Below are 25,722 nucleotides of genomic sequence, written 5' to 3'. Positions count from 1 at the left end.
TAGCCCCTGCAGCCCCAAGTATATTTAGAAAGGTACCCAGACCAAAAATAGAGGGGAAAAATTTCCCCCAGTGGCTGCTTCATCTGCCAGTCACAAAGAAAGCCAATGGGGCCCGCAGCTGCATCACGCCCCGATAACCCTGTGCCCGCTGTCGGGTGGACAGACGGACGGACGGAGCCGGCCGGACCTGTCTGCACCCCGCTGCGCACCGGGAAGGGGCCTCGCAGCACCCTGCACCCCTGCGCAGGAGCCGACGGCGTGGGAGCACCGGGCCGTGCCCCACGAACCCGCAACGGTGAGGGGTCCCCGTGCTGTGCCCCGTGGTGGCCATGGCCACCTTGCTGGGGGTTGCTTTCTGACGGAAGCCCTTGCTCCCGCCGCCCTCCCCGCGCCAGGTCAGGGTGTCCCACGGGACGCGAGGTGGGGACAGCCCCAGCTCAGGGCCCCGCACGCCCGCCCGGGGGCAGGGTCGCGGTTGGGCAGGTGTCCGTGTGTCTGGAGCGCGGCTGTCTTGCAGGGCGCAGCGCCGCGCGCCATGGGGGACTGGAGCCTGCTGGGGCGGCTGCTGGAGAGCGCCCAGGAGCACTCCACGGTGGTGGGGAAGGTCTGGCTCACCGTCCTCTTCGTCTTCCGCATCCTGGTGCTGGGGGCGGCCGCCGAACGGGTCTGGGGCGACGAGCTGGCTGGCTTCTCCTGCGACACGCAGCAGCCCGGCTGCCAGAACGCCTGCTACGACAGCACCTTCCCCCTCTCCCACCTCCGCTTCTGGGTCCTGCAGATCATCTTCGTCTCCACCCCCAGCCTCGTGTACCTGGGACACATCCTGCACCTGGTGCACCTGGAGGAGAAGGCGCAGCAGCGAGCGGTGGCACGGGCTGGCAGCGGGGCCAGGCGGCAGCGCCCCGGGCAGCCCCCGCTCCACACAGGGGACGTGCGGGGCCGGGTCCAGATGCGGGGGGCCATCCTGAGGACGTACGTCTGCAACGTTGTCTTCAAGGCTCTCTTTGAGATGGGCTTCATCGCGGGTCAGTACGCCTTGTACGGGTTTGAGCTGAAGCCCCTCTACACCTGCAGCCGCTGGCCCTGCCCCAACACCGTCAACTGCTACATCTCCCGGCCCACCGAGAAGACCATCTTCATCCTCTTCATGCTGGGGGTGGCCTGCGTGTCCCTGCTGCTGAACCTGGTGGAGATCTACCACCTGGGCTTCACCAAGTGCCGGCAGGGGCCACGTCCCAGGTCCCAAGTCCCGCCTGGCCCTGGCGGCCCTACGGAGCCCCACAGCGCCCGTGTCACCTTGCCTGGTGGTGGCAGCCTCACGGATGCCAGCAGACCCCCCCACGGCCTGGCGCCCCTGGGGAAGGCCGGCGCGTGGCTGGGGGTGGCCAGCGGGTCCCGCGGGAAGGCGCGAGTGGGGGACCTGGCGGTGTGAACGCAGCCGGTGTGTCGGGATGCTCAGGGATGGGCGATGCGCAGGATGCTGCGGTGGCCGCGGTTGTGGTTCCATCTCAAGGACCTGCCAGGCCCCACGGCACAGACCCCACGGCCAGTGCAAGAGCTGGGCACGTCCCAGGAGCAGCAGGACCAGGCTGGGGCAGGGGCAAACACCACTACCCCGCCCATCAGCCCTGGGGAGCAAATAAACACTCAATACAACTCATCTGACTCGTGCTCTGCCCACGGGCACCGCGGCATTGTTCTCTGACCGTCTGTCCCACAGATGCACCGAGTGGCCCCGAGAGCTGGGACAGGGCCACCGCCACGCTGGGCTGTGGCCCCGCAGCTGAGGAGGGGGCAGGAGGAAATCAGGCAGCACAGCAGGGGCGGGATGGAGAGGAGGGAGATGGGTGGCAGCAGCAGGACACTCGCCTGGCTTTTCCATCCAGGGCCCTCGTGCCCCATGGAGCCTTGCAGCACCTTTGGGAGAGGCCAAGCCCGCGGAAGGGAAGGCCCCAGCCCCACAGCTCTGCTTGGGGCTGGGGGTGGGTGAGGGGCTGCACAGCAGGGCCCACCCTGCCGCCAGGGGAAAGCAGGGGCTGCCCGCGGGTTTCTGCATCTTTATTTGAAATGAATGGTTTCCAGAGACACAGGGTTAGTCCTACCGCCCTGTTATCACTACAACAAGACTGGTGAGTGGCTCACTCTCCACATGGACACAGAGGACAGAGGGCCCCGGGCCAAGGCCCAGAACAATATATACAGGCTCAACAGTGCTGAGACCCATGTACAGCTCAGGAAAACCGACCAGAACACGAGGAGGGGCAGGAGGCAGCAGGGAAGAGCACAGCCGGAGCCAAGCCTGCTCCAGGCAGGGCACCGGGGCCCTGCAGCTTTGGGAGGGAGGGGAGAGGCCAGGCAGAGCCCCTTGCTTCTGCCAGCAGCCGCCCGAGCCCAGAGCAGGAGCGGAGGGACCTGCCACCGCCGCCAGCACCCCGGCCAGCTTGCACTGCTGGTGGCACCTCACACGGGGACGGTGGGGAGAGGGGCAGCACTGGCCCAGACCCGTGTCAGTCAGTTTTCTGCTGACTCAGAAAACATTGACAAAATTGAGGGAGGCAGCCCAACTGGGTCTCAGCCCTCGCGTTCCAGCACCGCCTCCGTCTGCTCCCCACAGCCAGCCCGGCCACCTCCCGCCCTTGAAAAGAGCCCTTCCCCTACCCAACAGCTCACGGGCCGCCCGTGGTCCTTCCCTGCTGCCTTGAAAACACTGTCCCACTGCAGCAGAGCTGTTCCTGCCACGCCACCTGGCAGCCTCCAAGAGCTGATGCCAAGGGAAGGGGGAATTAAAAGCCTCAGGGGGTGCTGGTCCCAGGCAGCACTCTGCCGTATTGTGCGGTTCCTGCCCCGGGGCAGGGGGAGAAGGGGTTAGTGTCAGGGGAAGGGGCCGCAGCCCTGGGGAACAGGAGGACAGAGCCAAGCCGGGGCCACCGCCCTGGGGGCTTTGCCACCTCTGTGCTGCAGGGCCTGGCCTCGGGGAAGATGGCCCACACGGCTCTGGGACGTGGCCGAGCGCAGGCGCCACGTAGGTAGGACAGGCCTGTTACGAGCAGGATGGGATGTCTGAGTCCGGTAACGATGAGGGGACAGCACTGCTGCAGCCCCGGCCCCACCTTGCGCTGCACGGCCCCCACAGCAGGAGGCAGGGAGATGAGGTGTCCAGGGCTGGAGCGGAACCAGCCCAGCAGCACCTTGTGCTTAGTCCATGTCGTCCTCCAGGCCACCGAGCCGGCTGTGCTCCTCATAGATCTCCCTCACTGCCAGAATGCGGTTCAGCATGCTCTCCAGCATGCTCCGGTCCATGGGGATGACTGAGTACCAAAGCGGGGACTCGGCGATGCACGACCGCTCAGGCTGCAGGTAGAAGATGTCGTTGCGGTTCCGCAGGCTCTCAGGACTGCAGAGAGAAAGGAAGGGATACAAATAGAAGGCGCTCAGAAAGCCTGGCCTGCCCTCTCTGTTAGCCCTCAAAGGCTCAAGACTTGGCAGACATCCTCTGGCAGGACGAGGCCACAGACTGAGCCTGTAGCTCCTCACTCTGGAGTGAACTCCCTAACCAGAAAGCAAACACATCACACACCCCTCCATGTCTACAAAGGGCTGAGCAGTGAAAGAGGCCAGAGAGGAGTGTTCTCTCAACCACAGCCTACAAGCAGTGCAAACCCTGGTCCAGGCTTCAAACTCATAGACAAATGTGCAGAGAACAGCAGCCACTCCACAGGGTCTCCCTGAAACTGAGAGGTGGCCCCAAAACATCACGTGCCTCTTCTCCGAAGACTCACCATTTGGAGAGATAAAATTCATAGAATTTGACTGGGCATCGGAGTGGGTTCATCCTGTTCTCCCGCTGCTCCAGCATTGGTATCTCCTCCTCACGCTTCCGCTTTCCAGTGCCACCATCTGCAAAGGGGTAGAGAATAGGATCATGGCTGGAACACGATGGGGGGTGGGAGGGCAGGGAGAGGGACAGAGAGATGTTTCGTCAGACCCTACCTCGGCCCTTCTTCTGCTTGGCAGGGGCATAGTAGCGGATGCTCACTACCTTTGTCATGCCCCGGGCTGTGGTACACTTGCGGGACTGGCGCACTACGTTGGTGAAGGAGAGCTGCATGTGCTCCTCCGCTGTCTGCAGCCCAAAGAACTTGGTGTTGAAGAACATGAGGGTGTTGAGGAGCACAAAGGGTGAGTAAACGCCCAGCTGCTTGCACTCCCAGAGGTGCTCCTCCTCAACACGTGAGAAAACCGTGTCTGCAACACAGAGGAAGAACCAGGTCAACACCCACAGTGGCCTCGTGTTCTTTCAGGAGGGAACTAGAACAATGTGCCTGCCAGCGATGGCTGGGAGCCAGCCCCACGCATCTGGAGAACGTGGGCCTGGAGCAATCCCTTCACCCTGCGCAGGCAAGCTCAGCTCGGTGCTGACGCTTCACAACACCCACTGCCCCACGAGGTTATTCCCCCAGAGCCGTGAGTGGATCTAGATGCTGGCTCTGCCCAGCCACGAGCTGTCCCATAGCACAGGCAAAACACAAGCTAGAACCGAATCAGTCCTAACAGCTCGTCCCTATAGATGGCCACAAAGCGGACTGCAGGTCAGTGCTCCACCACACTGTGTGAGGTGAAAGAAAAGCCAGTTCCTGTCTAGACACACGGGTCTGGAGCCAAAGGCCTCTGCCTCAACAGCTGACATGCAGAGGGAGAGGCTGCATCTGTGAACCAGCACTTGACAAAACACTGCAGGGAAGGGAGCCCAGATCACAGCATCATGAAAAGCTCCTGCAGAGCTTTACGGCCGTCTGCTCACAAGGTAGCAGCGCGGCAGCCATGGCCAACACTCAGCAGTGTGCAGGGCTCGCCCACGGACTGGGAAGGGAAAGGCATGGGCCACTGCACCTGTTGGGTTTGGTATCCTCTTTGCCAAAGGTTTAGACATCACTGTGAAGTGAACTACTGTAAAAATTCAAACTGTCCCAGGAAACACAGCAGTCATACTCTGCTCCCAGCCAACCTCACTCTGGGCAACAGAAGTTGCTGAGGCATAACCCGGGCTGGCTCTGCTGTCCGTGTGGGACACTAAGACCCCAAAACACAGCAGGACAGCACTGCCTATGCCAAGAAAGAAAACCGAGGCTGGAGGAGCACAATCTGACTGCAGGATCCAACGCTAGAAGCATAAACAGGGTATGTGCGTGGTGATTCAAGGAAATGTGGAGACACATACTGTTTGGCAAGATCGTGGGTTGCCAGCCGCTCAGGGACTTGTTGAGCTCTTGCACGAAGGTCAGGTAGTAAAGGTCTGTAAATATATTCACCATACGATTGTTCTCGAGCAGGTACTAGAAAGGACAGAACACACAGTCAGGAGAGACACGGTAGCACCTGGAGTGCAAACCCTCCCCAGAGAGCCCAGGGTGCGCACACACAGCCCCTCCTTGTACAGCCAGAGCTACAGAGCAGAATCCCAAGACCACCGACTCCTGAAAATTGTGAGGGAAACCCCAGGACACGACAAAGCAGACGTGGTGCTGAAGAAGGGACAGGGTTTGGGGAGAGCTCCCAGCCTTCCCCAAGGATGTGCAGGAAGGGTGCAAAGCCATAGCCGCCACCCTACCCACTGCGCTCAGGAACAAAGACTGGACCAGGTGGGTTGCTGTCCTAGGTCACCAGAAGGCAGAACAAAGGGAATGAGCTCCCCTCACCAGATCTGCCCCCCAGGTCTGGCTGTGAAGGACCTGAGGACAAAAAGCCCTCCCTCACCTGCTGGATGCCTAGGCAGAGGTAATAGATGCTGTCTGGTTCATAGCGCTCCCCATTGGGCCGTGTTATTTCCTTGACAAACTGAGCCAGGCCGTAGTTGAGCTCAGCTGCTGTGCAGGCCAGGATGTCCTCCTTGATCCTCATGGGCTTGGCTGTGGAAACAAGCACGGCAGCCTCAGACAATAGCCTGCAAGGTCAGGAGCACCTCAACACCTGGGGCCCAGCTGCTGGGAGGTTTCTGCCACTCCACCCCATACAGCCAGGGCACTTACGGCCGAAGCGCAGCTCCTCTCCCTTGCTGGTCTCTCCCCCTGCATACTTGGCTTGCACCCAGGACTTCCAGGCATTCACACCGTACGAGTAGTTGAGTGCTGTGCAGCTGGGCTGACTGCTCATCGAGTCCCGGGAACAGCTTTCAGAGAGCACCAGACGCTTCTGCCCCTGCAGAAAGATGCACTGTGAGATGAGACACGCACCTGGGACAGATGCGAGGTTCCCAGCCACTCCTCAGGCCTGCTGACAGCCAGCTCCCTCCCACGGTGCCTATACCCATGCCAGCAGGCATCCTCCTGCTGACAGCCAACAAGACCCATTAGTTATGAGGATCACAGGCAGGAAAGAGGCCAGCTCTCACATGGCATGTGGCATCCAGGGCCCCTCCAAAGTGACAGACAAGTACTTGCATTTGAAGAGAGGCCCATAGGCCAGGCGGGCCCTGAAAGGAGAGGGTGCCACCTCCCCAGCACACCTCACCTCCGAGTACGTCCCAGCTGGCAGCTCCCACTCCAAATCCACACGGCTTTGAGCAGGCAGCACCCACTAAGAGCTCACCTTTCGGACAGCACGAGGCAGCTCTTGCTCTGTGGACACATCATCTGGCCCCACCAGCCCACAGTCAAAGAGGAAATCCACGCTGGGGTTGATGTCCAGAGGGTCTGAAAGGAAACAGAGGCAGAAGAGCTCGGCTCAGACACCTCATCCTGTCCCCAGCAGAGGTAAGAGGCAGGCAGACGTCTAAGCCAGATTACTGTTCTGGCCTGGTTCTTAGCCAGAAATAGAGGGAACACGTAGCCCAACAATTCACACCCTCCACCCCTGCTTGGCATGAACATTTAGCCACAGCCCAAGAAAACAGCTTTACCTGCCAGAGCCTCAAGCTTTCTCAGATTAACCAGAACCCAAAATTCTCCCTTCTGACAGTTTTGGTTTTTTTTACACTTCAGGAACATTCCTCATCCCCTCACACCAGGCCAGCACTGGTGACAGCCTGGCACAGGCACCCCAATTCTCTGTCCTCTGCCGCTAGTATACTGCCTCAGAAGTGCCGTGCGTGTCCCTGCCCCTCCTTCCCACCTCCTGCCCTCCGACAGACACACTCGGCAACTCTGCCATCTCCCAAGACGTCATGCCCTGTCCAGGTCTTTCAGGCCTTTCTGGATCCTCTGGAATCATGATCTGTAAACATGCCAGCACCTTTGCCCTGCTCTTTGTGCTGTTAAAATGAGCTTCTCGTTCCCCCCTCCCTACAGACCTACGTCTGCAGCAGGTCGGTTAGTCAAAAAACACAGACTTGTTCAAAAGTGGTGGTCTCACCCCCGCTGTGAGCAGTCATCTGCAAGACCCTCAGTTCCTGGCCTCAAGTGGGGTCAGTCAGAGGGCATGGGGAGGTAAGTTCACACAGGTCTTAACGCTGTTGGCAAAGGTGGGCTGAGGGCAGCAGGAGGACCCTGCTGCAGCGTGAGCAGCCCCGCATGCCTGCTTCAGCTAGCTCTTACTCTTAGGGAAGTCAGCCTCCAGGTCCTGGCCTGGCTCGTCGAGGACGTTTGCCATCTTGACAGCCATAGCCAACACATCGTCCCGTGCTGGTCCAAACAGATCGCAGTCCTCCAGGAGACCCTCTGCACTCTGGTTACTCACCAGGTCTGCAATGCAAAAGCAGATCAGAAATACAATTTTCAAAAAAGTCTTTTGTCTGTTTTCCCCGTGACAGCTGGGAAACGAAGTCAGGCTCCCTGGGGCACGGTCCTGGGCTCAGAGCAGCCCCACAATGGCTGCACTGTCCAACTTTCCCTGGACAACAAGAAACTGCACCTCTGTCCTCTCCCCAGCCATGGCTCTAGTCGTTGGGGCTTAAGGAATGCAGTCCCCAGCTAAAAAGATCTGTGAGGTCAGGACTGCTGGTCTGGCTGGGCAGCTGCTTTAGGTAAGAGCCTGAACAGCCTTGTGAAAAACTAACGCATGTGTGCCATGAGCCTGGCACCCCAAAAAGGGTCAGTGGCTAACACTGCTCCCTGCTCCTAGTATTTCCTCAGCAGTAGTTGAGGGCTTGCTCTTCTCTTCTCCTTTTCAAAGGCTTTGGGAGAGCTGCAATCTGGGCAGATGCTCTGGCTCCCGGAGCAGGCAAACCCCACGCGACGGCAGCTGTTGGGCCAGCCCAAGCCATGGCAGAACCTACCGCACAGGTCTGAGGAGGCCTTGTCCAGTTCCTCAGCCTCCGCAATCATCTCTGCCATGGCCAGGATGTCAGCCTCCAGAGGATTGGAGGGGATCTTCACCTTCAGCTCCTCAATGGTCTCCACAATCTTATCTGTGCTCTCCAGCGTGGTGGGCAGGAACATTGGCACAGGCACCTGTTGACAGCAGCACAGCAGGCAAAGATCAGACACATGCTGCACCCGCAGGGAGCTCTGGCTCGGCCGACTGCTGTAAAAGCAGAGGCAGGAGTAGAGGACAAACAGAGAAGCAGGAAGGCTGCAGCGAGGCAGGACTGAGACAGTAAGAGAACACAAGCAGGTGAAGTGTGTCGCTTACCGGGACAGGCATGGAGAAAGGCACAGGTACTTTCTGGCAGTACATATGCATAGGCACAGGCACGAAGATCGGGACTGGGATTGGCAACACAATCACCTGGGGCTTCCAGTCAGCCTCTGACAAGAGCAAAAGTATGTCAGTGAGCTTGCTCCCAGCAGCTCCTCCACCCAGCCGAGCTGTGCACTGCCATGCCCACGCAGCCATCCAGCACCACAGCCTTTCCAGCCACCAGCGTCTGTGACTTACGGGCAGAGCTGGAGCAGCAGCAAGCCAGGCAGCCCTGCAACCAGAGAGGCTTGCCTTAGCCAAAGGTGCAAGCCCTGCTCTTATGTGGTCCTGCCAAGAGGTCTAGTTGCCTTGTATATGGTAGAGATCACACACACACACACGTGCCCAATGGCAGCTTCACAGTGGAACCTGTTCAGCAGACAGCCCCTCAAGCAAGCTGATGATCTCTACAGGAAAACAAGTTGTCCCGAATATCGTAAGAGAGGTGGGATCATGCTGCAGCGCTCTCTGCAGCTTTCCTCCTGCTGCTGTTGGAAATGGGTGCCCTACCTCCAGCCTTTCCGTGCGTTCCCCACACATCCCTAACTCTCCTCAGCATAATGCTGAACACCCAGCAGCTCTGTAGAGCATTTCAAGCTGGATTCACATTCCACCTGGAGCAGGGACATGCTACCTGCCTTTCCAAAATGCCCCTTCAGTCCTGCAGTCGTGTCTTACTTTCCTACCTGTCTGACATCCTTTGGACTTCATTTCTATCTTGCAGGAAACACCCCGGTTCTGCATCAGTGGTTTACACATGGCAGCTTTGTTCTTCCGAGGGGTGGCTGGAACTGGAGGGGGCGGGGGAGGCGGCGCGGCCGGAGACATCTGTGCTGAGGAGGTCTTTGCTGACAACTAGGAAACGCAGAAAGCAGGAGGTTGGTGTCCACCAAAAGCAGCACCACCTCTCCTCAACCACAGGTCCAGCCTCCTGCAGCCTGGCAGCCCGCAGCACACATACACATGCTCCCACGGCTACTTTTGGCCAAAGGGCTGCCAAGCTGATGCTGGCAGGCAGCAAAACCTGTGTGAGATCCCTGCAACAGCCAGCAGGGAGTCTGGCACCAGTCAGCAGCAGGGAACTCAGTGGGATGGGGATTATGCCCAGGCACAGGGGGGCACCATGCAAAGAGGAGCCAGCACCACAGTGGCAGTCTGCTCTGGTGTCTGTGTTTCATTGTCGGGGAACAGTTATTTATCCCCCATGCAGGAGATGTGCTGAAGTTGCCCTCCCCAGCAGCTTGCATCAGCTCCCACTGCCCAGGCCACCACCATCTTAAAATGCACTGGCTGTAAAATAAAATCTCCGCAAGCAATGGCAGATCTGTTCTCTTTGGGGACAAACACTTTATGCTACCTTGCAAATTCCTACCTCCAGCGGGCCTTACCGTGTTAGTCTCTGCCTTCTGCGGGGAAGAGGCAGGTGGTTTTGGTTCTGAAGACTGACCTGCAAGAAAAAGCAATGACTCTTAGTTTAAGAGCTCCTCAGCTAACAGGTCCCACCACTGGGACTGGAGGTGGCAACAGCCACAGGCCAGAGGGCAGTGACAGGCTCCCCAGAAACTGCTCCTGGCTGCTCCAGGAACAGTCATTCCAAAAATCTCTAGCCCTAGCACCTCCGAAGACACTACAACTCCAAAATCAAGTCATTGCCATGTCATTTTGAGTTCCCTTGCAGTCCACCCCATTCCCATCACAGCAGGTCAGGAGAAATCCCAGCCCCTTGTGGAGAGAGGAATCCAGGGCTCTATTCCCAGCTCTGCCTACTGGCTTGCTGTACCGAGCCATGGCCCCTCCCTGTGCCTCCATCTCCCTGCTACAAATATCTTGGCAAAGTGCTTCGAGATCCCTAGGAAGAAGGTGACAGAGGTAATAGTTCGCTGTAAGGTATCCCAGAAAATACAGAGACAGCTTTGCCCAGCACTAGGGGTGCAGGAGAGAACGGATCACCAGCAGGTAAGAGGCACACGTGGCAGACGCTAGCCTCAGATGGTAACCATATCATCCTGGCTCGGATGATAATTCTGTCTCACTTGCTTTGCAGAGCACCTGCACCCATCTCAGAGGCTGATGAGCTAAAAGCACCTTCATCCAAGTCTCCCGTGAACCCTGGTTACCCACGTGGCTGGGAAAAAGAATTCCTTCTGCAGCACTGACTAACTGGGCCATGCACGAAGGAGACACCTGCAAGGAAAGCAGCAAGTGTTGGCGCCCAAATGGAGTGGCAGGTCCATTTGCTCCTCCTACAGACAGGTTCTCCGGGAAAAACCCAGACTCCCAAAGGATCAGCACATTGGCATTTATACTGTGCAATTTCCTGCGTCGCGAGGAAATCCCAAGAACTTTGCTCTTCAGCAAACGGAGGCACAGCAAAAGCCATTTGGTGACTGCCACAGAGGGGACAGGCAAGTTCCAGCTCAAGGAAACTCCCTAGCCTCCAGCTGGACATTCAGCCACACATCTGCCATGTCTCAGTGGGTCCAAGAGCTCCCTGTGACCAGTCCAAAGTGGATGGGCAGCAGGAGACACGGATGGGGAAAGGGGGAAAGACAAGCTATGGAGAAGAGTACAAGCAGAGTCTGCTAAAGCAGAATAAAAGCAAAGGTCATTGTCTCGCAGGCTAAGGATTTAGAACAGCAAGAAACGAGAAGATCCTCACCCCACAAAGCTCTACACGCTACATGTCCAGGCTCTCAAGAAAGCTGCGGCTTGTTCTTTACTCTCATGCTAACACCAGCAAGGAACTGTCAAGGTATCAACTGCACCAACCAAGACGACTGGCCCTCTCTCCTCTCCAGATGGATAGCCCTATACAGAGCCCGATCCCTTTGAATTCTTTGGGCACAGTTCTGTGGCAGGAGCTCCTAAATCACTTCTTACAGAGACTGTGTTCCCAGCAAAGGAACGGTCACTTTTATAGTCAGCAAGCAACCTCAGGATCACCAGGCTGGCAGCAGCCACTGCAGGAATTCCTGATCGCAGGAATGAATGGATTTAGGCAACCACTGGCTACAAAACAAGCAAGTAGTCAGCAGCCCTGCCCAAGTTGGACCTAAAATCCAGGTAGTCCCTCACCAGCTTACAACACCGCTGCCAGATCCGCAGGAGGCCCTGACGAGCAGGCAAAGCGGTTCCTCACCAGTGGTGGCAAGCTGCTCCTCCCGCAACGCCCCGCACAGCACACGGGGCAGCAAAGCTCTGTGTAAGCGCACGGCGGCTCTGGCTCCAGCATCCTTCCGCTGCAAGCTGGCCAGAACGGCACAGTCCCTGGGCAAGGTTGTCTACAGCTGTCCCACAGCTGGCAGGGGACGGCTGTGCCAGAACACAGAGAGGGCCCAGCGCCACCAGCGGCACTTGCACTGTGCCTTTACCAGGCCTGCAGACTGTGCTCAGCCGAGCGCTCACCACTGCTGAGGGGCATTTCCTCGGCTGCCCTCAGAGTCCTCGGCCTCACAGGACGCACAGAAAGGCAGCTGTGACACAGTGAAGGGCAACGCCCCGCAGGCTTAACAGCAAAGTTCCTGCGGGCCTCCAGAGACACGGTGGAGGGGGATGCTGTTTCTTGCGGTCAGTGGTGTTGGGGAGGGTACTCAAGAGAGTCTTGTGGTCCAAGTCTCCAAGAGGCAAGGGCCTAATGGTGTGAAGTAGATGCTTCCCTTGTCAGGCAGTGGCCTGTTTGCTGTGCCTGTGTCCCCAAAGCAGCGTTACTGGTGCCTCACAAGTAAGATGCCTCGAGAGCAGAGGACAAATCAAGCAGCACAGCTAGGGCTGTAGAATCACTCAGTGAGCTACAGGAGCTGGCAAGCTTAATGCCTCTTCCTCCACGGGGGCAGCAGGACACTCTGTGTCCCACCAAGCAGTCTCTCTCTGGACACCCCAATGCCAGCTGAAACCAACAGTTTTTCATCCAGGTCACGCCAATGTGCTGTCACTCGAGCTGTCACCTCGCACGGCATTTTACAGAGCATGGCTCTTGGAGGGCAGGTCAGGACTCCCCGGGCTGGGGGAACCTGCTGCTTCTGGCAGAGCAGCTCTGCTGTGCTCTCCAAGCAGTGATGACATCCAGGGTTTCCCCATCTTGTGATCAGCTCACTGCTGTCAGGAGAGAGGCACCAGGAAGAGCCTGGGGACGGAGGATGAGGTCTCTCATGGGAAGGTCTTCCTCTTGGTTTCCCCTCCTCAGCACGCCCTAGTCAGGGTTTTACACCTCACGAAATCCCAGGGGGCAGCGAAGCACTTAGCCTGCGATAGCGGTATCTGTCGAAGCTTGATGTGCTGAAGGAAGTCATACCACAAGCTGCGGGCATTTTGTTAACTACATCAGATTACCTAGAAGATCATGGCCTACGGAAGACCGAGCAAAGTGAGACTATGCGAGTGTCCGAGGGCCATGCGATGTCTTGTCACTCTCACTACGAGCACCTTCCGTCCTGAGGGACCCCAAAGCACTTTGCAATCTTCCATAAGCAACTGGCTCAAGTTAATGATAGGAAATGGGGCAACAGGCAGTGAAAATCTCCTCTCCAGCTGGAACTCCACAGATGCAGAATGGGGTTATCCGGGACACGGGGTTGGCAACTCCCCAAAGCTGCAGCGATCTTTGGGTAAGTGGTAGGACTCCAATCTAACATCGCAAGACAGAGTGCCTCCAGCGGCTCTGCGCTCCCTCAAGATCGGTCTAGGTTCAGCTCTGGCTGAGGAGAGCCCACCTACAGCATCACCAGCACCACTTCCTGCAGCACCCTGCGTTTTCCTTGAATGCTTCCCATCCAAGCACTGACCTGGCCCAATCCTGATTAGTTTATGAGATCTGAGAAGGTCACAGCTCGGAGGTGGTGTGGGGCTGCAGGTGGATTATCATGCCAAGCCACGCTGTCCCCTAACCCTGTAAATCGAGCTCTCCGCTGGCAACATGAGGATGGAGTCGCCCATTAAATCCCTGAGTATCCTCGCTAAGTGTGAGCTACAGGCAGCACGCTGGCACCGGCTCCTCCCGTCTGGGCCCTGTGTGTCATAGAACCATAGACGTTAGAGATGGAGAAGCCCCATTAGGTCCCACTCCGTCCTTTCCCCCCCCAAGGGCCAGTGCAGGATTGTTCCCTAGCGTCTCATCCAGTCCCAGGCAGGAAGCTTCCACCCCTCGCTGTTCAGTCTTCCCTGTGTCTCTCAGACTGAGCTATGCAGGTCCCCTCCCTCCCTCCTACTCACTGTTCAGCAGGCTCTCGGGCCCCTTCTGCGTGTCCAGGTTGGGCTGGTTCTGTTGGTTGTAAAATCGCAGCAGACACTGCTGGTTGCAGAAGTGTTTGATTTGCCCTCGCCAGTGGATGGTTTCCAGCAGCTTCCCCTGACGCTTGCAGGCATGGCACCGAGCTGCCTAAAGCCCGCATCAGCAGGAGAGAAACAACGAGTAACTAACCACACCCCCTCCGAGTGCAACACAACTCTCCAGTGAAAGGTGCACATGGCAAGGTGCTGTGAGCTTCCCCACAGCAGTGCCCTGCCAGTGCCAGCCGGGGTCTCCAGCGGTGCGAACTTCTCACAGCAGCACTAGCCGCGGATCCAGCACTGTGAGCTTCCTCAGTGCAGTGCTCTGGCAGGATCAGCTGGGGACTCCAGCTACGTGAGCTTCCCCGTAGCAGTGTCCCGTCATTGCCAGGCAGGACTCCAGCAGTGCCAGGTTCTCCGCAGCAGTGCCAGCCAGACTCCAGCAGTGCGAGCTTCCTCAGTGCAATGCCCACTTATCTGGGTGCCGTGCCCACCACAGCACTTAGCACAAACTGCCAGTGCCAATACTGACCTTGAAGTACCAGAGCAAGTATTTGCTTTTGCAGTCTTCACTACAGAAGTCCCAGGTGCTGCCCTCCAGCTGCTCGGTGACCGCCCGCTGGCAGGTCTGAGAACAGTAGGTGCAGGTGATGCAGCACAGGCCCAGGTTCTTGGTGAAATCCTGTTTGTAAAGAAGCACACACCCTGCGGAGAAACAATAGGAGTGAAACCTTCCCAGGATAAACTGGGGGCCTCCCTGACCCAAACATGACCACAATCCAGGTCTGCGGAGACAACAGAGCACACGCAACACACTGTAGGGAACAATCCAGCACTGGCCCCTGGGGCTGGGATAAGATGGGACCTCATGGGGACTTGCCATCTCTCACCTCTATGCTTCTAGGAAGAGTCTGACTCCAACCTCCTGTGTGCAGGAACCCAGCAGGCAGGGCAAGGCCAGGTCAGGCCAGCCCAGACGCAAGAGCGTAGAAGTGCATGATGACAGGAGGAGCGGAGCTGCCACCTGCTGTCTCCCCAGCCCCCAGAGAGAGAAAAGCTGTGAGAAAGCCCTCCCCAAGGACACAATGAATGGTAAAGATCTTGCCCTCGGGCCTGGCTGGACAGCAAGCCATCCCCACTGACAGTCCTCCCTTTTCACTGCATGGCGAGGCTCTCGCCCCAGGGCCTGGCTAGACAGTCTCCCCTCTGCTCCACTCCATGCTCTCTTCTCCTCCCCCAGCAAGGGCTGGCACGGGGGCTCTGCCTCTCCCGTGCCTTCCCCAAGTACCTTCGCTGCAGAAGTTCTTCTCCACCCCAGAGAAGCGGATCTTCTCATGCAGCAGCTTCTCCTGCTTGCAGTGCTCACATTGAGACACTACCCCACGCAGCCGCTTGAAATCCTCGCAGCAGTCCTTGCAGCAGAACTGATACACCTTGTCCTGCCAAAGAGACCGCCACCAGGTCAGCCCGGCTGGCAGGAGGTCCCCACGCTTCCCGGGGAAGCGAGAGCAAGACTGTGGGTCTCTGCAGCCGAGGCATTCGTAGCACTGGCTCAGAAGGGGCTCTCCTTTGGGCAAGAAGAGGAAGAGCTCTCTGGTCCTCGCTGGGGTTGGCCTCAGCCTCAACGTGCTCCCCGGGGAAAATCCTCACCTGCCAGTCAAGGATCTCCGGCTTCCCACTGAAAAGATTGTGGCAGTAATGGCAGTTCAGGTGGATCCCACCTTCCGGGCTGGTGCGCTGCGGAAAACAAAGACAGCTGACGGAGGGAGAGGCACAGAGGGCAGCAAGCATCCGAATCCAACCTGCACTGCCTCCAGCCGTCCTGCCTGCTCCACTGATCACAGTAGTTCGCCTGCCCCAGTCAGACCTGTGCTGGCTGCCGCTGTCAGTGACTCACAGTCAGTCCCTCAGAGGATATCTCAAGCTCCTGGAGTAATCTCCAGGACTCTTGAGTAATTTCGCTTTGCTTCCATTGTACTGGGTCCAGCTCAGGTAGGCAAGCTTTCAGGCTGCAACCCCTCTGCATTTGAAAACGTTAAGAGATAGGGGCTCTGCTACCTCTCCTGAGACTTTCTCTACAAGATCTCGAAGCACATGTGCCTAGTTCCTATTTTCAGGGTAACGTAACTTCAGAATTCAAGTAGGCATTCTCATGCCACTTTCCTCTGCTAGATTAAAGAGCCATTTAGAACTTGAGGTCCTGTCCACACAGATACATTTATTAATAAAACAATCTGGTTTTGTTGCTGATAAGATAAGGTGCTCTGCAAGTGCCTCTGTACATACAATTTTTCAAGGCTCACTGTAGTTTTGCAGCTTCTTTCAGTACTCTCCCTATTTTTCTTCAACATTAAAAATGTGGACATTGGATGAATATCCTTCCTATCTGTGCTTCATTCTAGGCAGATCCTTTGCTCCCTCCCTAGGCCCCAAACTTTTAACTGTAGACTGAGGCACTCAAGCTTAATAGCTTATCTGCTGCAATCACAGAGCCTTTTCAAAGTCCTTACTTTCCAGGACTTACAACCTCACATTACCTGAGTAAGGCTGATACAGGATCTTGCACTGAACTGCATTTAAGTACACGTTAGGAGGAACCCATCTTGTCAAACAATCCAATTGCTTTGCTTTGCCCTGACCTCAGCATGAGTTAACACTTCACCGCTTTTTGTTTCATCTGCAAAATTTTATCTTGCTTACTTTGACGTTATTTCCAGATGACTAATGAAGGTGTTGATATTATTGATATCAATACCGATCCCCAAGAAGACATCACGAAACACTCCCCTCAGTGTGTTTTTTTGGCAGGTGTGTTCTGAGATCTGCCAGTAAGACGTCACCTAATCCAGGTTATGCATGGCTTTACTCACGTGTTACAATGCTGATTTTACATGGCAAGAATTCAAGTGTTTTATGAAGTCTACACCTATAAAGACTCTTCAGCTACCCTTACCCACAGTTTGTGATCTCAAAGGATTACACCAAGGATTTATCAAGAAAAAAAAAAAAAGAAAAAGAAGAAGAAATAGAAAAAAAAAGAAAAACAATCAAACAAAAACCACAAAAGAAAACACTGCCACTGTCAGTAACTAACTCTCTACCTCTAGATTCTCTAAGTTTTCTCGGTTGCCCAAGGCATGTCTTCGCCTAAGTTTCCCAGGTCTTCCTGGCTGTTGCTTTGTTCTTTGACAACTGTACAAAACTAATATTCTTCCAGTTGCCTTTGAATACCATGAACATTTCACGAATGCTAACACTCAACACCAGAAGACTGAAAAGTATCAGTCAAGCCTTTGAGGACTATTAAGACATGAGGCCTCCAAGCCTGCTGGCTGTAAATTTTTAGACAACACAACCTAGGTGACTTATGTTCCTTGGTGATACCTGGCTCAGAGTGCAGCTCCGCCTCTTTCCATGCTAGCAGGTGCTGATGGTGCTTTGCTAGCTTATTTGTGCTTTTGCTTGTACCCTTGGAAGGCCACTATGTCCCAAACCACTCATGCAGCGCGGCTCTGTGCTGCACTCCCACTGGGCGTAAGCTGCTAGACAGGACATAATTACAGCCAGCCTTATCTCAGCTGAAGAGAGGGGAGGTAGGGCCAAGAATAAGAAATTGACAACTACAGTCACTGGAACTCCTGTGCTCCAGCAGAGACTTTCTTACGGACCCTCCCTGAGGAGCCTGAATAAGCTGCAGCCTCTGCTAAGTGTGAAAAGAGGCAGGAGCTCTCGGGCCCAGCCCAGCATGAAGGATTTTTCAGTACCTGGAATTTGGTCCAGCAGCTGGGGCTGCAGAACTGGTAGACAACCCGGTCTGTCTTGTTGTAATAGCAGGGTTCAGATAAACTCTTTCTGCAGAAGCTGCAGGGTCTAGGGGGACCTGATGAAACAGACAGGAATTGGTGAGGCCAGCAGCAAAGGACGTGGGACTGGATTCTGAGGATGGCATGCAAGCTACTCACTCATCCTCAGTCTGGAAAGCTATTACCAGAAGGGAAGGGACAAGAACACCAGGAAACTAAGAGCACCAGCTTCTGCTAGGACAGAAATATTAAACATGGATGGAAAGCAGACTGATTCAAGAAAGTGATCCTGGCTCTACAGAAATTTGGATAAAACAGACTGCAATACTTGTACCAGTCAACAGAGACCATACGCAGTCCTGGACACCCTGGTACTCTGTGCAATGGAAAGGGCAATTCCAGCACAACACAGTACTACAACTGCTTCCTGCGTTCTCAAGAACAGCGATGGACACTATCCCCTCAGAGTTACAACGGCTACGTACTGCAGGGTCACTCCCTCTCCACGTCTCCTTCCACTTGTCTCCCTGGACTCCTCCCCAGACACCTTCCCAGGTGAGCAACATGCCTTCTTTCCAGTCTCATCCGCAAGCAATAAATAGCACAAAGGAAGGAGTTAAGAGTGGAGAGGTGACTGAATCCCTGTGAGCGCCCTTACCAACCAAGCCTGACTGCTTCACTTTGTGGGAGGTAGTGCAGCAAATGGAGCAGAACAGTCCCATCTTGCCACTGCGATCCACGTTGGGCAGCATGTCGAAGTTTTTGCACAGCGTCTTGCACCACATGCATGGGTAGACTCGGGTGTTCTTCTGCAAACACAGAGCAGAACAGAGCTGCCAGGGAGCCCATCACAGCCGGCGAGGTCCCATCCTCATACTCCACCCCACTACAGCATCCACCACAGGGCAGCTCTCCTGAAGGGAACACTTGATGTGAGAGCCAGGCTCACAGTCTGCAGGTTCAGGTGGTAGAAAAAAGCCACCTTTGGCACCTCTGCTTCTCATTTCAGGGGTACCCTGGCAGGAACACAGAAGTTGGCAGCCCTATCAGGACAAGTTAAGTGAAGCCTGCTCAGACCACAGAGGAACAGATACAGCCAAGCTCTGGGGAGGCATCCAAAAGAAGCCATCTCATGCTAACTGCATTTCCTAGTGTAACTGCACAGTCCAGCTGGATCTGAGTGTTTGACCTGTGGTCCAAGATGGGCCCCAAGCAGTGTAACTAACTTCTATTTGCCTGCTTCAGAGTTTCTCCACAGCAGTCTCTTAAAGATGTTTTGTCAGCAATAAAAGGCCAAGGGGATTCAAGCTGCCTGCTCTTGCATAAAGTGTCCTGTGCCAAACTGAACGAGGGAGATGTGTACCCACCGAGGAGCCCCCTCTCCCCTCTCCCCCGGCAGCTGACTCCACACACCTTCTTGTAACTGTTGAGACAGGCAGAGTTGCAGAAGCGCTTTTGCTGGCCTTCGTGGAAGAGGTACTCCAGGGGCAAGCCCTTGTTGTAGATATAAAGTCCACAGTTATCACAACAGTTGGTTTTCAGCCCCTTGGTGGCTCGGAACTTGGTGAAGCAGGCATCGCTGCAAATGCGGTGAACCACGTTCCCATTGCTGACCTCGTGCTGGATCTGCAGAGACATCGTTGCTGTCACTCCCTCAGAACACCACGGGGCTCCCTCCCACACGTGTACGCCACTACCACAGCCCTCGGGAGAATGGGCTGTTACATTAACACCCAGGCGAGTTCCCTATTGGAAGCTGCTGTCAACTCAAGCTGGCTTCTCACCAAGAGCCAGCAAAGCAACTGGGAGGGTGGAGGGGCAGAAAGTAACACTCTGCAGGGTGGGGAGAAGCAGAAGCCATATTTCTGGGAATAAGGGCTAGTTCACAGCAACAAGGCAGAACCTGGGAGTGAGCCCGAGGCAGCTCAGGGACTGAGGCCTCACATGTCAGGAGAACCCAGCAAATGCCCAGCCACGGTCCCAGGCAGGGCCAAGGTCTGCAGGTGACAAGCGCCTGATCTGAGACAAGCAAAAGAGAAGGCATTTGCTTACCTCACCAGGTTTATGGCAGACACTGCAACGGATGGTGTCTGAGGGGTCAGCAGACTGAGGTGCTGGTCTCTGCTGCTGGGCCTCATAGAGGGAGAGGCAGACGGAGGTGCAGAACTCATGGAAAGAGCCTCCTGAACCAATCTGGGCAACCACAGAGTCCTTGGTGTTCCAGATCTCCCTGGGGATCAAAAGAAATATGTTAGTGCAGGGACACACCAGTCCTGCCACAAAAGGGTGGGGTGGCATGCTGCGGTGCAGGGACTTTGTTATCCCAAGGAGGTGGCAAGAACTGGTCCACAGCAGCCTCTGCTCCAGCCCAGAGCGGCGGTGCCTGAAGATGAAGCATGCAGGAGGTTGTTTTGAGGGGAGGCAGGCACTAAGCCTGGCAGGTAGAAACAATAAATAATGTGAAGGGGGTGGAGGGAGGATGGGATACACAGTGCGTGAAAGAAGACATGGGGCAACACCTGGCAGCGGACAGGAGTGATGTGGGCGACAAAGGAAGCATGAGGGTCACAGGGATGGGTACTGGCAGGGAGGGCTGTGGGGCAAGTGAGTGGGCTCACAAGCACAGGATCACTGAGGAAAGGGGAATGATCACTCACTTTTTACAGAAGGTGCATATCTTCTTGCCAGGTGGCCTTTTTGAGAAGGTGGTGAGACAGGAGCTGGAGCAGAAGAGCTGAGGGAGCCCTTTACGCTGGTAGGCAGTTTGGCCCTTCTGCAGAGGGGTCCGGCAGTTGGCACACGTCATCTTGGTGACAGTAGAGCGGGCGGCTCGCTGAGCCATCTGCGTGCGTAAGGACATGCGCGTCGAGCGTCGGGTACGAAAAGGAACGAAATCCTCGTCGTTGGGATCGTCCACCATCGCGTCAGAATCTTCATCAGAGACTGGAACTGCAAAGCAGCAGGCAGAAGATGCACAGAAATTCCCCGTTAGGGACTGAGACAGAAAGTTCTTCCATGAGAAGCATGCTGGGGCTTTCTGGGGTCATCTTGCTGCAGTCCCTCTACATGCTTTCTATCTTCCTGGTTAGAACGATAAAGGGACCCTGAAAAGATACTCTGTTGGAATCCCAGATGAGGCAGAAGGTCTTTAAGCAAACTGGGCTTAAGTACAATTCCTCTGGAGGAAAAGTCATGATTCTCCAAGGTAGAGCAGATGCCCCAAGTGTGAACAGTTACAGCAGAAAGCCCTCCAAGAACCAGTAAACCTTAAAAGGAACAAGCTGGATCGCCAGACACTTCTCCAGTACAGGCAGACAAGAAAGGACCAACAGAAAAATGCTAGGGAATGTCAGTGCAACATTCAGCATCTCAAAGAACAGAGATTTCAAGTACTTCCACAGGGAAGTCCCCCAAACACAACCTTCCTTCAGACAGCCTCACGGCACAGAGGCAAAGGAAGAAAAGTCCGGGCTAAGGAGATGGAAGATGGATTTCCTGGGAACACCCCCAGAGCCTCATCCTATTATTACTTGCTGCTTGTCCACAAACCACTGTAAAAATCCTACAACCCTCTCCTCAACTTAAAGGCACTGAGAAATCAAGGCAAGTACCCTGAAATGAAAACTCACAGGCAAAGGGACCTGTCCTGTGTAACAGGGAAGTCTGTATGAAAGCTCCAGAGTCCCTACCCCCATCCTATTCGCAACACAAACTGCCTGCCCGTGCTGGGCCTAGGCCTCACGCTCTGGCTGAAGGCAGGCACCGGCCAGCCCCAATTACTCACTGCTCTCAGAGGAGTTCACAGTTTCAGGCCTGGCAGTTTCTGATCTTCTGGCTCGTTCACTTCTTTTCTGTTCCTAGAAGACATTCAGAAAATACTTAGACTAACCATCTGCTAGGACAACCGTGGATAAATATCTCAGATCACAGCGCAGTTTCGACTTCTGGGTTTTGAATTCCCAATGACTAGGCTGAAAAAGGAAAAAACTCCATGGATACCTGACCAGAGACGGCAAGAGGGGAGGGAGAGGGGGAAGCAGGCCTATGGGAATGACATTCCGTCTGGGGGTGGCAGGGAGAGAGATGCTGAAGCCACATGTACAGCACAGTGGCAGCACACGCAGGGACCACTCCATCACTGGAGACGTGCAAACTCCTTCTCAGAGCGGTGACCAGACAGCCAGCGTCTCTCAGTGAGTTTGGCAACAGCCAGACACCCTCAGTTCTCCGGCAGCATACGTACTTGACTGCATTCTCCTCACCTTCTCAGCTGGCGTCTCGCTTCCCTTCCCAGACAGGCCTTCTCCTGCAACAGAAGCACAGAAGAAACTTGAATCTCACATCTTGCTTTTCTCCAACAGAAGAGAGACCTCCCTGCACGTGGGGAGGCAGGCTGGGCAGCCGCCTCCAGCTGCGTCTGGCTGTGCAGACTGAGCATCTCCTGAGGATGGCCAGCCCGGGCAGCGGGACTTTGCCTATGGGAAACATCTTCTCCTGGATCCTGACTCCAGGAAGGACTCCAGTGATGAGGAGTGTGACTTAAGATGATCTACAGCAGCAGCTGTATCAGGGGAGCTCCTAGCTGACACAAACATTAAAAATCAAAGTTAAAGCTACGAAAACCAGAGTGAGAGCTTGTGTGCACCAAAGGAACAGCTTCCAGAACATTATTCCTAATAGGCGAGACACTTTTTCCACACCTAGCCCATCAGCAGCATCAACGATTTCCATGGCAGGGGAAGATAGGGAAAGCTGGAATTGAGAACAGCCTCCAACTTCAGACTGCAGCCTTCTGAGCTACAGGAAGCCAAGTTCTGCAGAACCAACAACCTACCTGCTGGTGGCACAGCCTCCTGTGCCTTTGGTACACTACTGTCTTTAAGGGAGTTGTTCCCGTTATCATCTCCTCCCTCCGCCTGGTTTTCCTCCGCGGGCTCATGGGGCAGAGCTGCTGTGCTGTTGTCCGGGCTCAGCTCCACCTCTGCTTCCCCTGCAAGCCCTTCCCTCTGCACAGGTGAGCTTTTCCTTGGTGCCTTCAACCTCGTCTTTTTTGACTGTTTAAGACTGAGTTGTGCAGGGGCCGCTGGCGGACTTAAGGATTGTGCTGTGGTTTCTTCCGTGGCTGGGGCACTGCTGAGGTCTCCAGAGTCAGGAACGGGCTGTGGGGGCGATTCAGGGGCATTGTCATCAGACGGTGCAGGAATAGCAGCGGCACCATCTTCCTTTAGGTCCCCAGAACCATTTTTTGGTGCATCTTCCCCTTCTTTCCACGTTTCCGGAACAAGGGCTTCTCTAGAGAGGGCAGAGGAGTCCCCCGGCCCATCCTCCGCATCCCGGGAAGGCTGTGCCTTATACAGCCCGTCCAGACCCTCTGATTTATCTAGTTCCATCAAGCCAGCAGTTTTATCCAGGTCATCTAAGACACCGGGTTTCTCCAGCATGTCCAAGACACTAGGTTTATCTAGATTGAGGTCACTTGGTTTGTTTAGTTCAGACAGGCTGTCTCCCTTCACTAGAAGGTCCAAGTCTCCGTCTGCGGTCATCTGCTTGGATTGATCCCAGTCAGGGGGCTGAAGAACTGAAGCCTCCTGGGTAGAAGCTGTTTGGGAGCCCAGGAGATCTTCCCCAAACTCCATGTCAGCAGGAAGATCGCCAATAAGTGGTTTGTCAGGCAGAGACAGGGGGTCCAGAGATCCCGAAAACTCACTGGAATCCATTTAGAAGATGACAACTGGAAACGAGAGAGAGACTTGCGAGTTAATGGAAAACAGACTAACGGTGCATGAATTGCCCACTCCTCTGAACATTGCTGGAGTAACTGGAGGCCCGGTAAGACTGCTAGCAATACCCGGCATCCCAGCAAGTCAATCACATCTGCCTGTGGGGTTACAAAGCTCCGAAACCGAACAGCAGCAGCGAGATGCAGCCATTCGGCAAAGTAAACCTTTCAGAATTCTCTATAGCATCCACACCCCTCACCGCAGCGTGGCAAACAGACTTGCTTGTGCTAAAGGACACAGTGGGATATCAGAAAGGATTTGAGCACCAGGTCGGGAGGCTTCACGCAGCTGTTCTGCAGTGCGTAATAAGCCCTGCTCTGCCTTCCTCTACATCTCACCAGACCCGAATAATCCGGCCTGTCCTTTCTCCTGATCTGTTAGCACACAGCTAACCCATCTTTTATTTCTAAAATATATCTTCTCTTAAACACCGAGGCAGGAAGAACTTCTTTACGGCTCTGTAGTCCGGGCCTTGAACAAGACGCCACATGACAAAACGCAGGAGTTTTGTCAGGGGACAGATACAATCCACGTTACCCCTTAACGACAGCCTGGGGCCATAACTATGGGGGCCAACACTCAGAGAACAACTGGAAAAAAATGAAGTTAATGCCGGGGGGGGATCCTGAAGAGTGGCATGAAGAAGGGGTAGGAAAGGAAGAACAAGTAGCAAAGCAGACAAGCACACAACGCGCAGCTGGGAAGAAAGACCAGTGTGGCTCGGCAGGGCACGGAGCACTCGCGCAGGGAGGTGTGCTGCCATTTACCACCGCCAGATGGACAAAGCTGCAGCCCAGCTCCTCCAGTCAACATCACCACAAGGCACGAAGGGCGAGACCACGAGGTGAGGCAGGAAGGCGTTTATATTCCTTTTTTATATTCCTTTGGCTAACAACGAACCACACCCCTGCAAAGGGACAGGTGAAAAGCCTGAAGAGGGAAAGGGAGCTGGAGCCTGCCTGTGGTGATGCACGGTAAGGCTTGATGTAGCATCACGTCCCCAAAACAGGCTGTACCTAGACACTACAGGGAAGGCGCTGTAATCAAAAGATGTGGCACCAACCTATTCCCCTATTAGAATCATCCTAATCCTGAATTTGGCACTGTTTTGAACCCCGAATGTTCAGTATTCCTGCCTATTTGGGCTTACCGTGAGCATAATACACCTACAGCTATGAAGGAGGAGGCCTGAAGTAATTTCACTGTGATAGCTGATCAGTTCTTCCATTATATCCTGAAAGGACAACCGAGTCTTACTCGCTAATGGTTTACTCAGAACTAAACACGAAATATTTGGACAGAAACGTACCCAACTTCTGAACCTCATTTAAGCAGGAGTTGAAGAAATCATACCTTACAGCTGGAGTTCAAAGTCATTATCTCCTTATTTTATCTAAAAACACAGCAGCATTTTCTGTTCCAGTGACAGATAAGCACTGTTCCCCCAGTCACAAACAGAAACTACAGAAGTTGTCTTCTTCAGAGTCTCAGCAAGTTTCACCAATAAAGACTGATTATTCCGTTAATTTTCTTTAGTTACAAAAAGTTTCCAGAATGAGCTAATCCTAGAGCAATGCAAAGTCTAAAGTGCGTTTTAGGGTGGGTGAACAGAGTGAAACACAAGTAAAGACATTTGAAAGAAAGGTCATAAGAAGCTGAAGCAGGTGAGAATCCTCTCCAGACAAACATGCTTCCTGCCGCTCTGAATACAAACAACGCCTCCTTCTCAGAGATGTCTGTCTGGAAATCCGGGTGCGGGACAACAGACCTTAGAACAATAAGCAGCAGCAAGGTTGAGCCACTCGGATGAGTAAGGCAAGCTCATTTATACGCTTTTGTGCAAGTCTGCAACGAACCAGAGAGGTGATACTCCTAAAGTGTTTGCTACCTGCAGCTGGCCTAGTCTTTGCCTAGTAGAAAGAGATCCCTGGAGCGTAAGAAATCCATTTTGGTGTTCCTTCCTAGAGGATAATGCAAGCAACAATCTATGAAAATCTATGAACTCGCCATGCTACTTGCGTGCTCTACCAAAAAAATGAAAGCACCTGGTTTCAATCGAGCATACCTTAACGCTGGCTTTCAGGCTTTGTGCACTAGGGCGTTATGATGCAAGACGAGACTCTGACAAACTTAATGGTGACGACACTGACCAGCACTACGGTCTTAAAGGGAACAACTATTCTGCAGGTTAAGTCAACCCCAAAAATACTGGTATGTGGTGGGAAAGATATGCGGACAAGAAAGACCTAAGAGTCCACAAC

At 54.8% G+C, this 25,722-nt stretch overlaps 2 protein-coding genes across 6 annotated transcripts in view; one reads left to right on the top strand and one right to left on the bottom strand.

Annotated features, from left to right (window-relative positions):
- Positions 1–29: 29 nt before the first annotated feature.
- LOC106037668 (gap junction alpha-3 protein-like) lies at positions 30–1,660 on the top strand. The gene has a single exon (XM_048075187.2). It carries the CDS (start codon positions 536–538, stop codon positions 1,430–1,432), a length of 897 nt encoding a protein of 298 aa, XP_047931144.2. The 5' UTR covers positions 30–535; the 3' UTR covers positions 1,433–1,660.
- Positions 1,661–2,043: 383 nt separating this feature from the next.
- ZMYM3 (zinc finger MYM-type containing 3) overlaps positions 2,044–25,722 on the bottom strand; it is a 28,864-nt gene continuing 5,185 nt past the window's right edge. For 3 of the 5 annotated variants that reach the window (XM_067004778.1, XM_067004776.1, XM_048075087.2), the window contains 24 exons: positions 22,516–23,412; positions 21,944–21,987; positions 21,466–21,538; positions 20,339–20,630; positions 19,734–19,911; positions 19,095–19,307; positions 18,340–18,490; positions 17,643–17,758; positions 15,529–15,615; positions 15,167–15,317; positions 14,411–14,583; positions 13,822–13,987; positions 10,002–10,060; positions 9,300–9,468; positions 8,566–8,681; positions 8,210–8,384; positions 7,530–7,676; positions 6,586–6,689; positions 6,027–6,195; positions 5,755–5,906; positions 5,219–5,333; positions 3,991–4,245; positions 3,780–3,897; positions 2,044–3,394 (listed from right to left, as the gene is read on the bottom strand). In XM_067004778.1, coding sequence (XP_066860879.1) covers positions 3,196–3,394; positions 3,780–3,897; positions 3,991–4,245; positions 5,219–5,333; positions 5,755–5,906; positions 6,027–6,195; positions 6,586–6,689; positions 7,530–7,676; positions 8,210–8,384; positions 8,566–8,681; positions 9,300–9,468; positions 10,002–10,060; positions 13,822–13,987; positions 14,411–14,583; positions 15,167–15,317; positions 15,529–15,615; positions 17,643–17,758; positions 18,340–18,490; positions 19,095–19,307; positions 19,734–19,911; positions 20,339–20,630; positions 21,466–21,538; positions 21,944–21,987; positions 22,516–23,398 — 4,305 coding nt within the window. In that variant the 5' untranslated portion in view covers positions 23,399–23,412 and the 3' untranslated portion in view covers positions 2,044–3,195. Of the gene's footprint in view, positions 3,395–3,779; positions 3,898–3,990; positions 4,246–5,218; positions 5,334–5,754; positions 5,907–6,026; positions 6,196–6,585; positions 6,690–7,529; positions 7,677–8,209; positions 8,385–8,565; positions 8,682–9,299; positions 9,469–10,001; positions 10,061–13,821; positions 13,988–14,410; positions 14,584–15,166; positions 15,318–15,528; positions 15,616–17,642; positions 17,759–18,339; positions 18,491–19,094; positions 19,308–19,733; positions 19,912–20,338; positions 20,631–21,465; positions 21,539–21,943; positions 21,988–22,515; positions 25,705–25,722 lie in introns of those variants that run through there. The other 2 variants (XM_067004777.1, XM_048075093.2) reach the window with 2 other exon arrangements.

The sequence above is a fragment of the Anser cygnoides genome, chromosome 13 (genome assembly GCF_040182565.1).
Source record: "Anser cygnoides isolate HZ-2024a breed goose chromosome 13, Taihu_goose_T2T_genome, whole genome shotgun sequence".
NCBI lineage: Eukaryota > Metazoa > Chordata > Aves > Anseriformes > Anatidae > Anser > Anser cygnoides.
Note: the sequence above shows the minus strand (reverse complement) of the source record. Positions and strands in the feature narration are given on the sequence as shown.

Coding starts and splice junctions, on each gene's coding strand:
- LOC106037668 (XM_048075187.2), top strand. CDS start 536: ATGGGGGACTGGAGCCTGCTGGGGCGGCTGCTGGAGAGCGCCCAGGAG.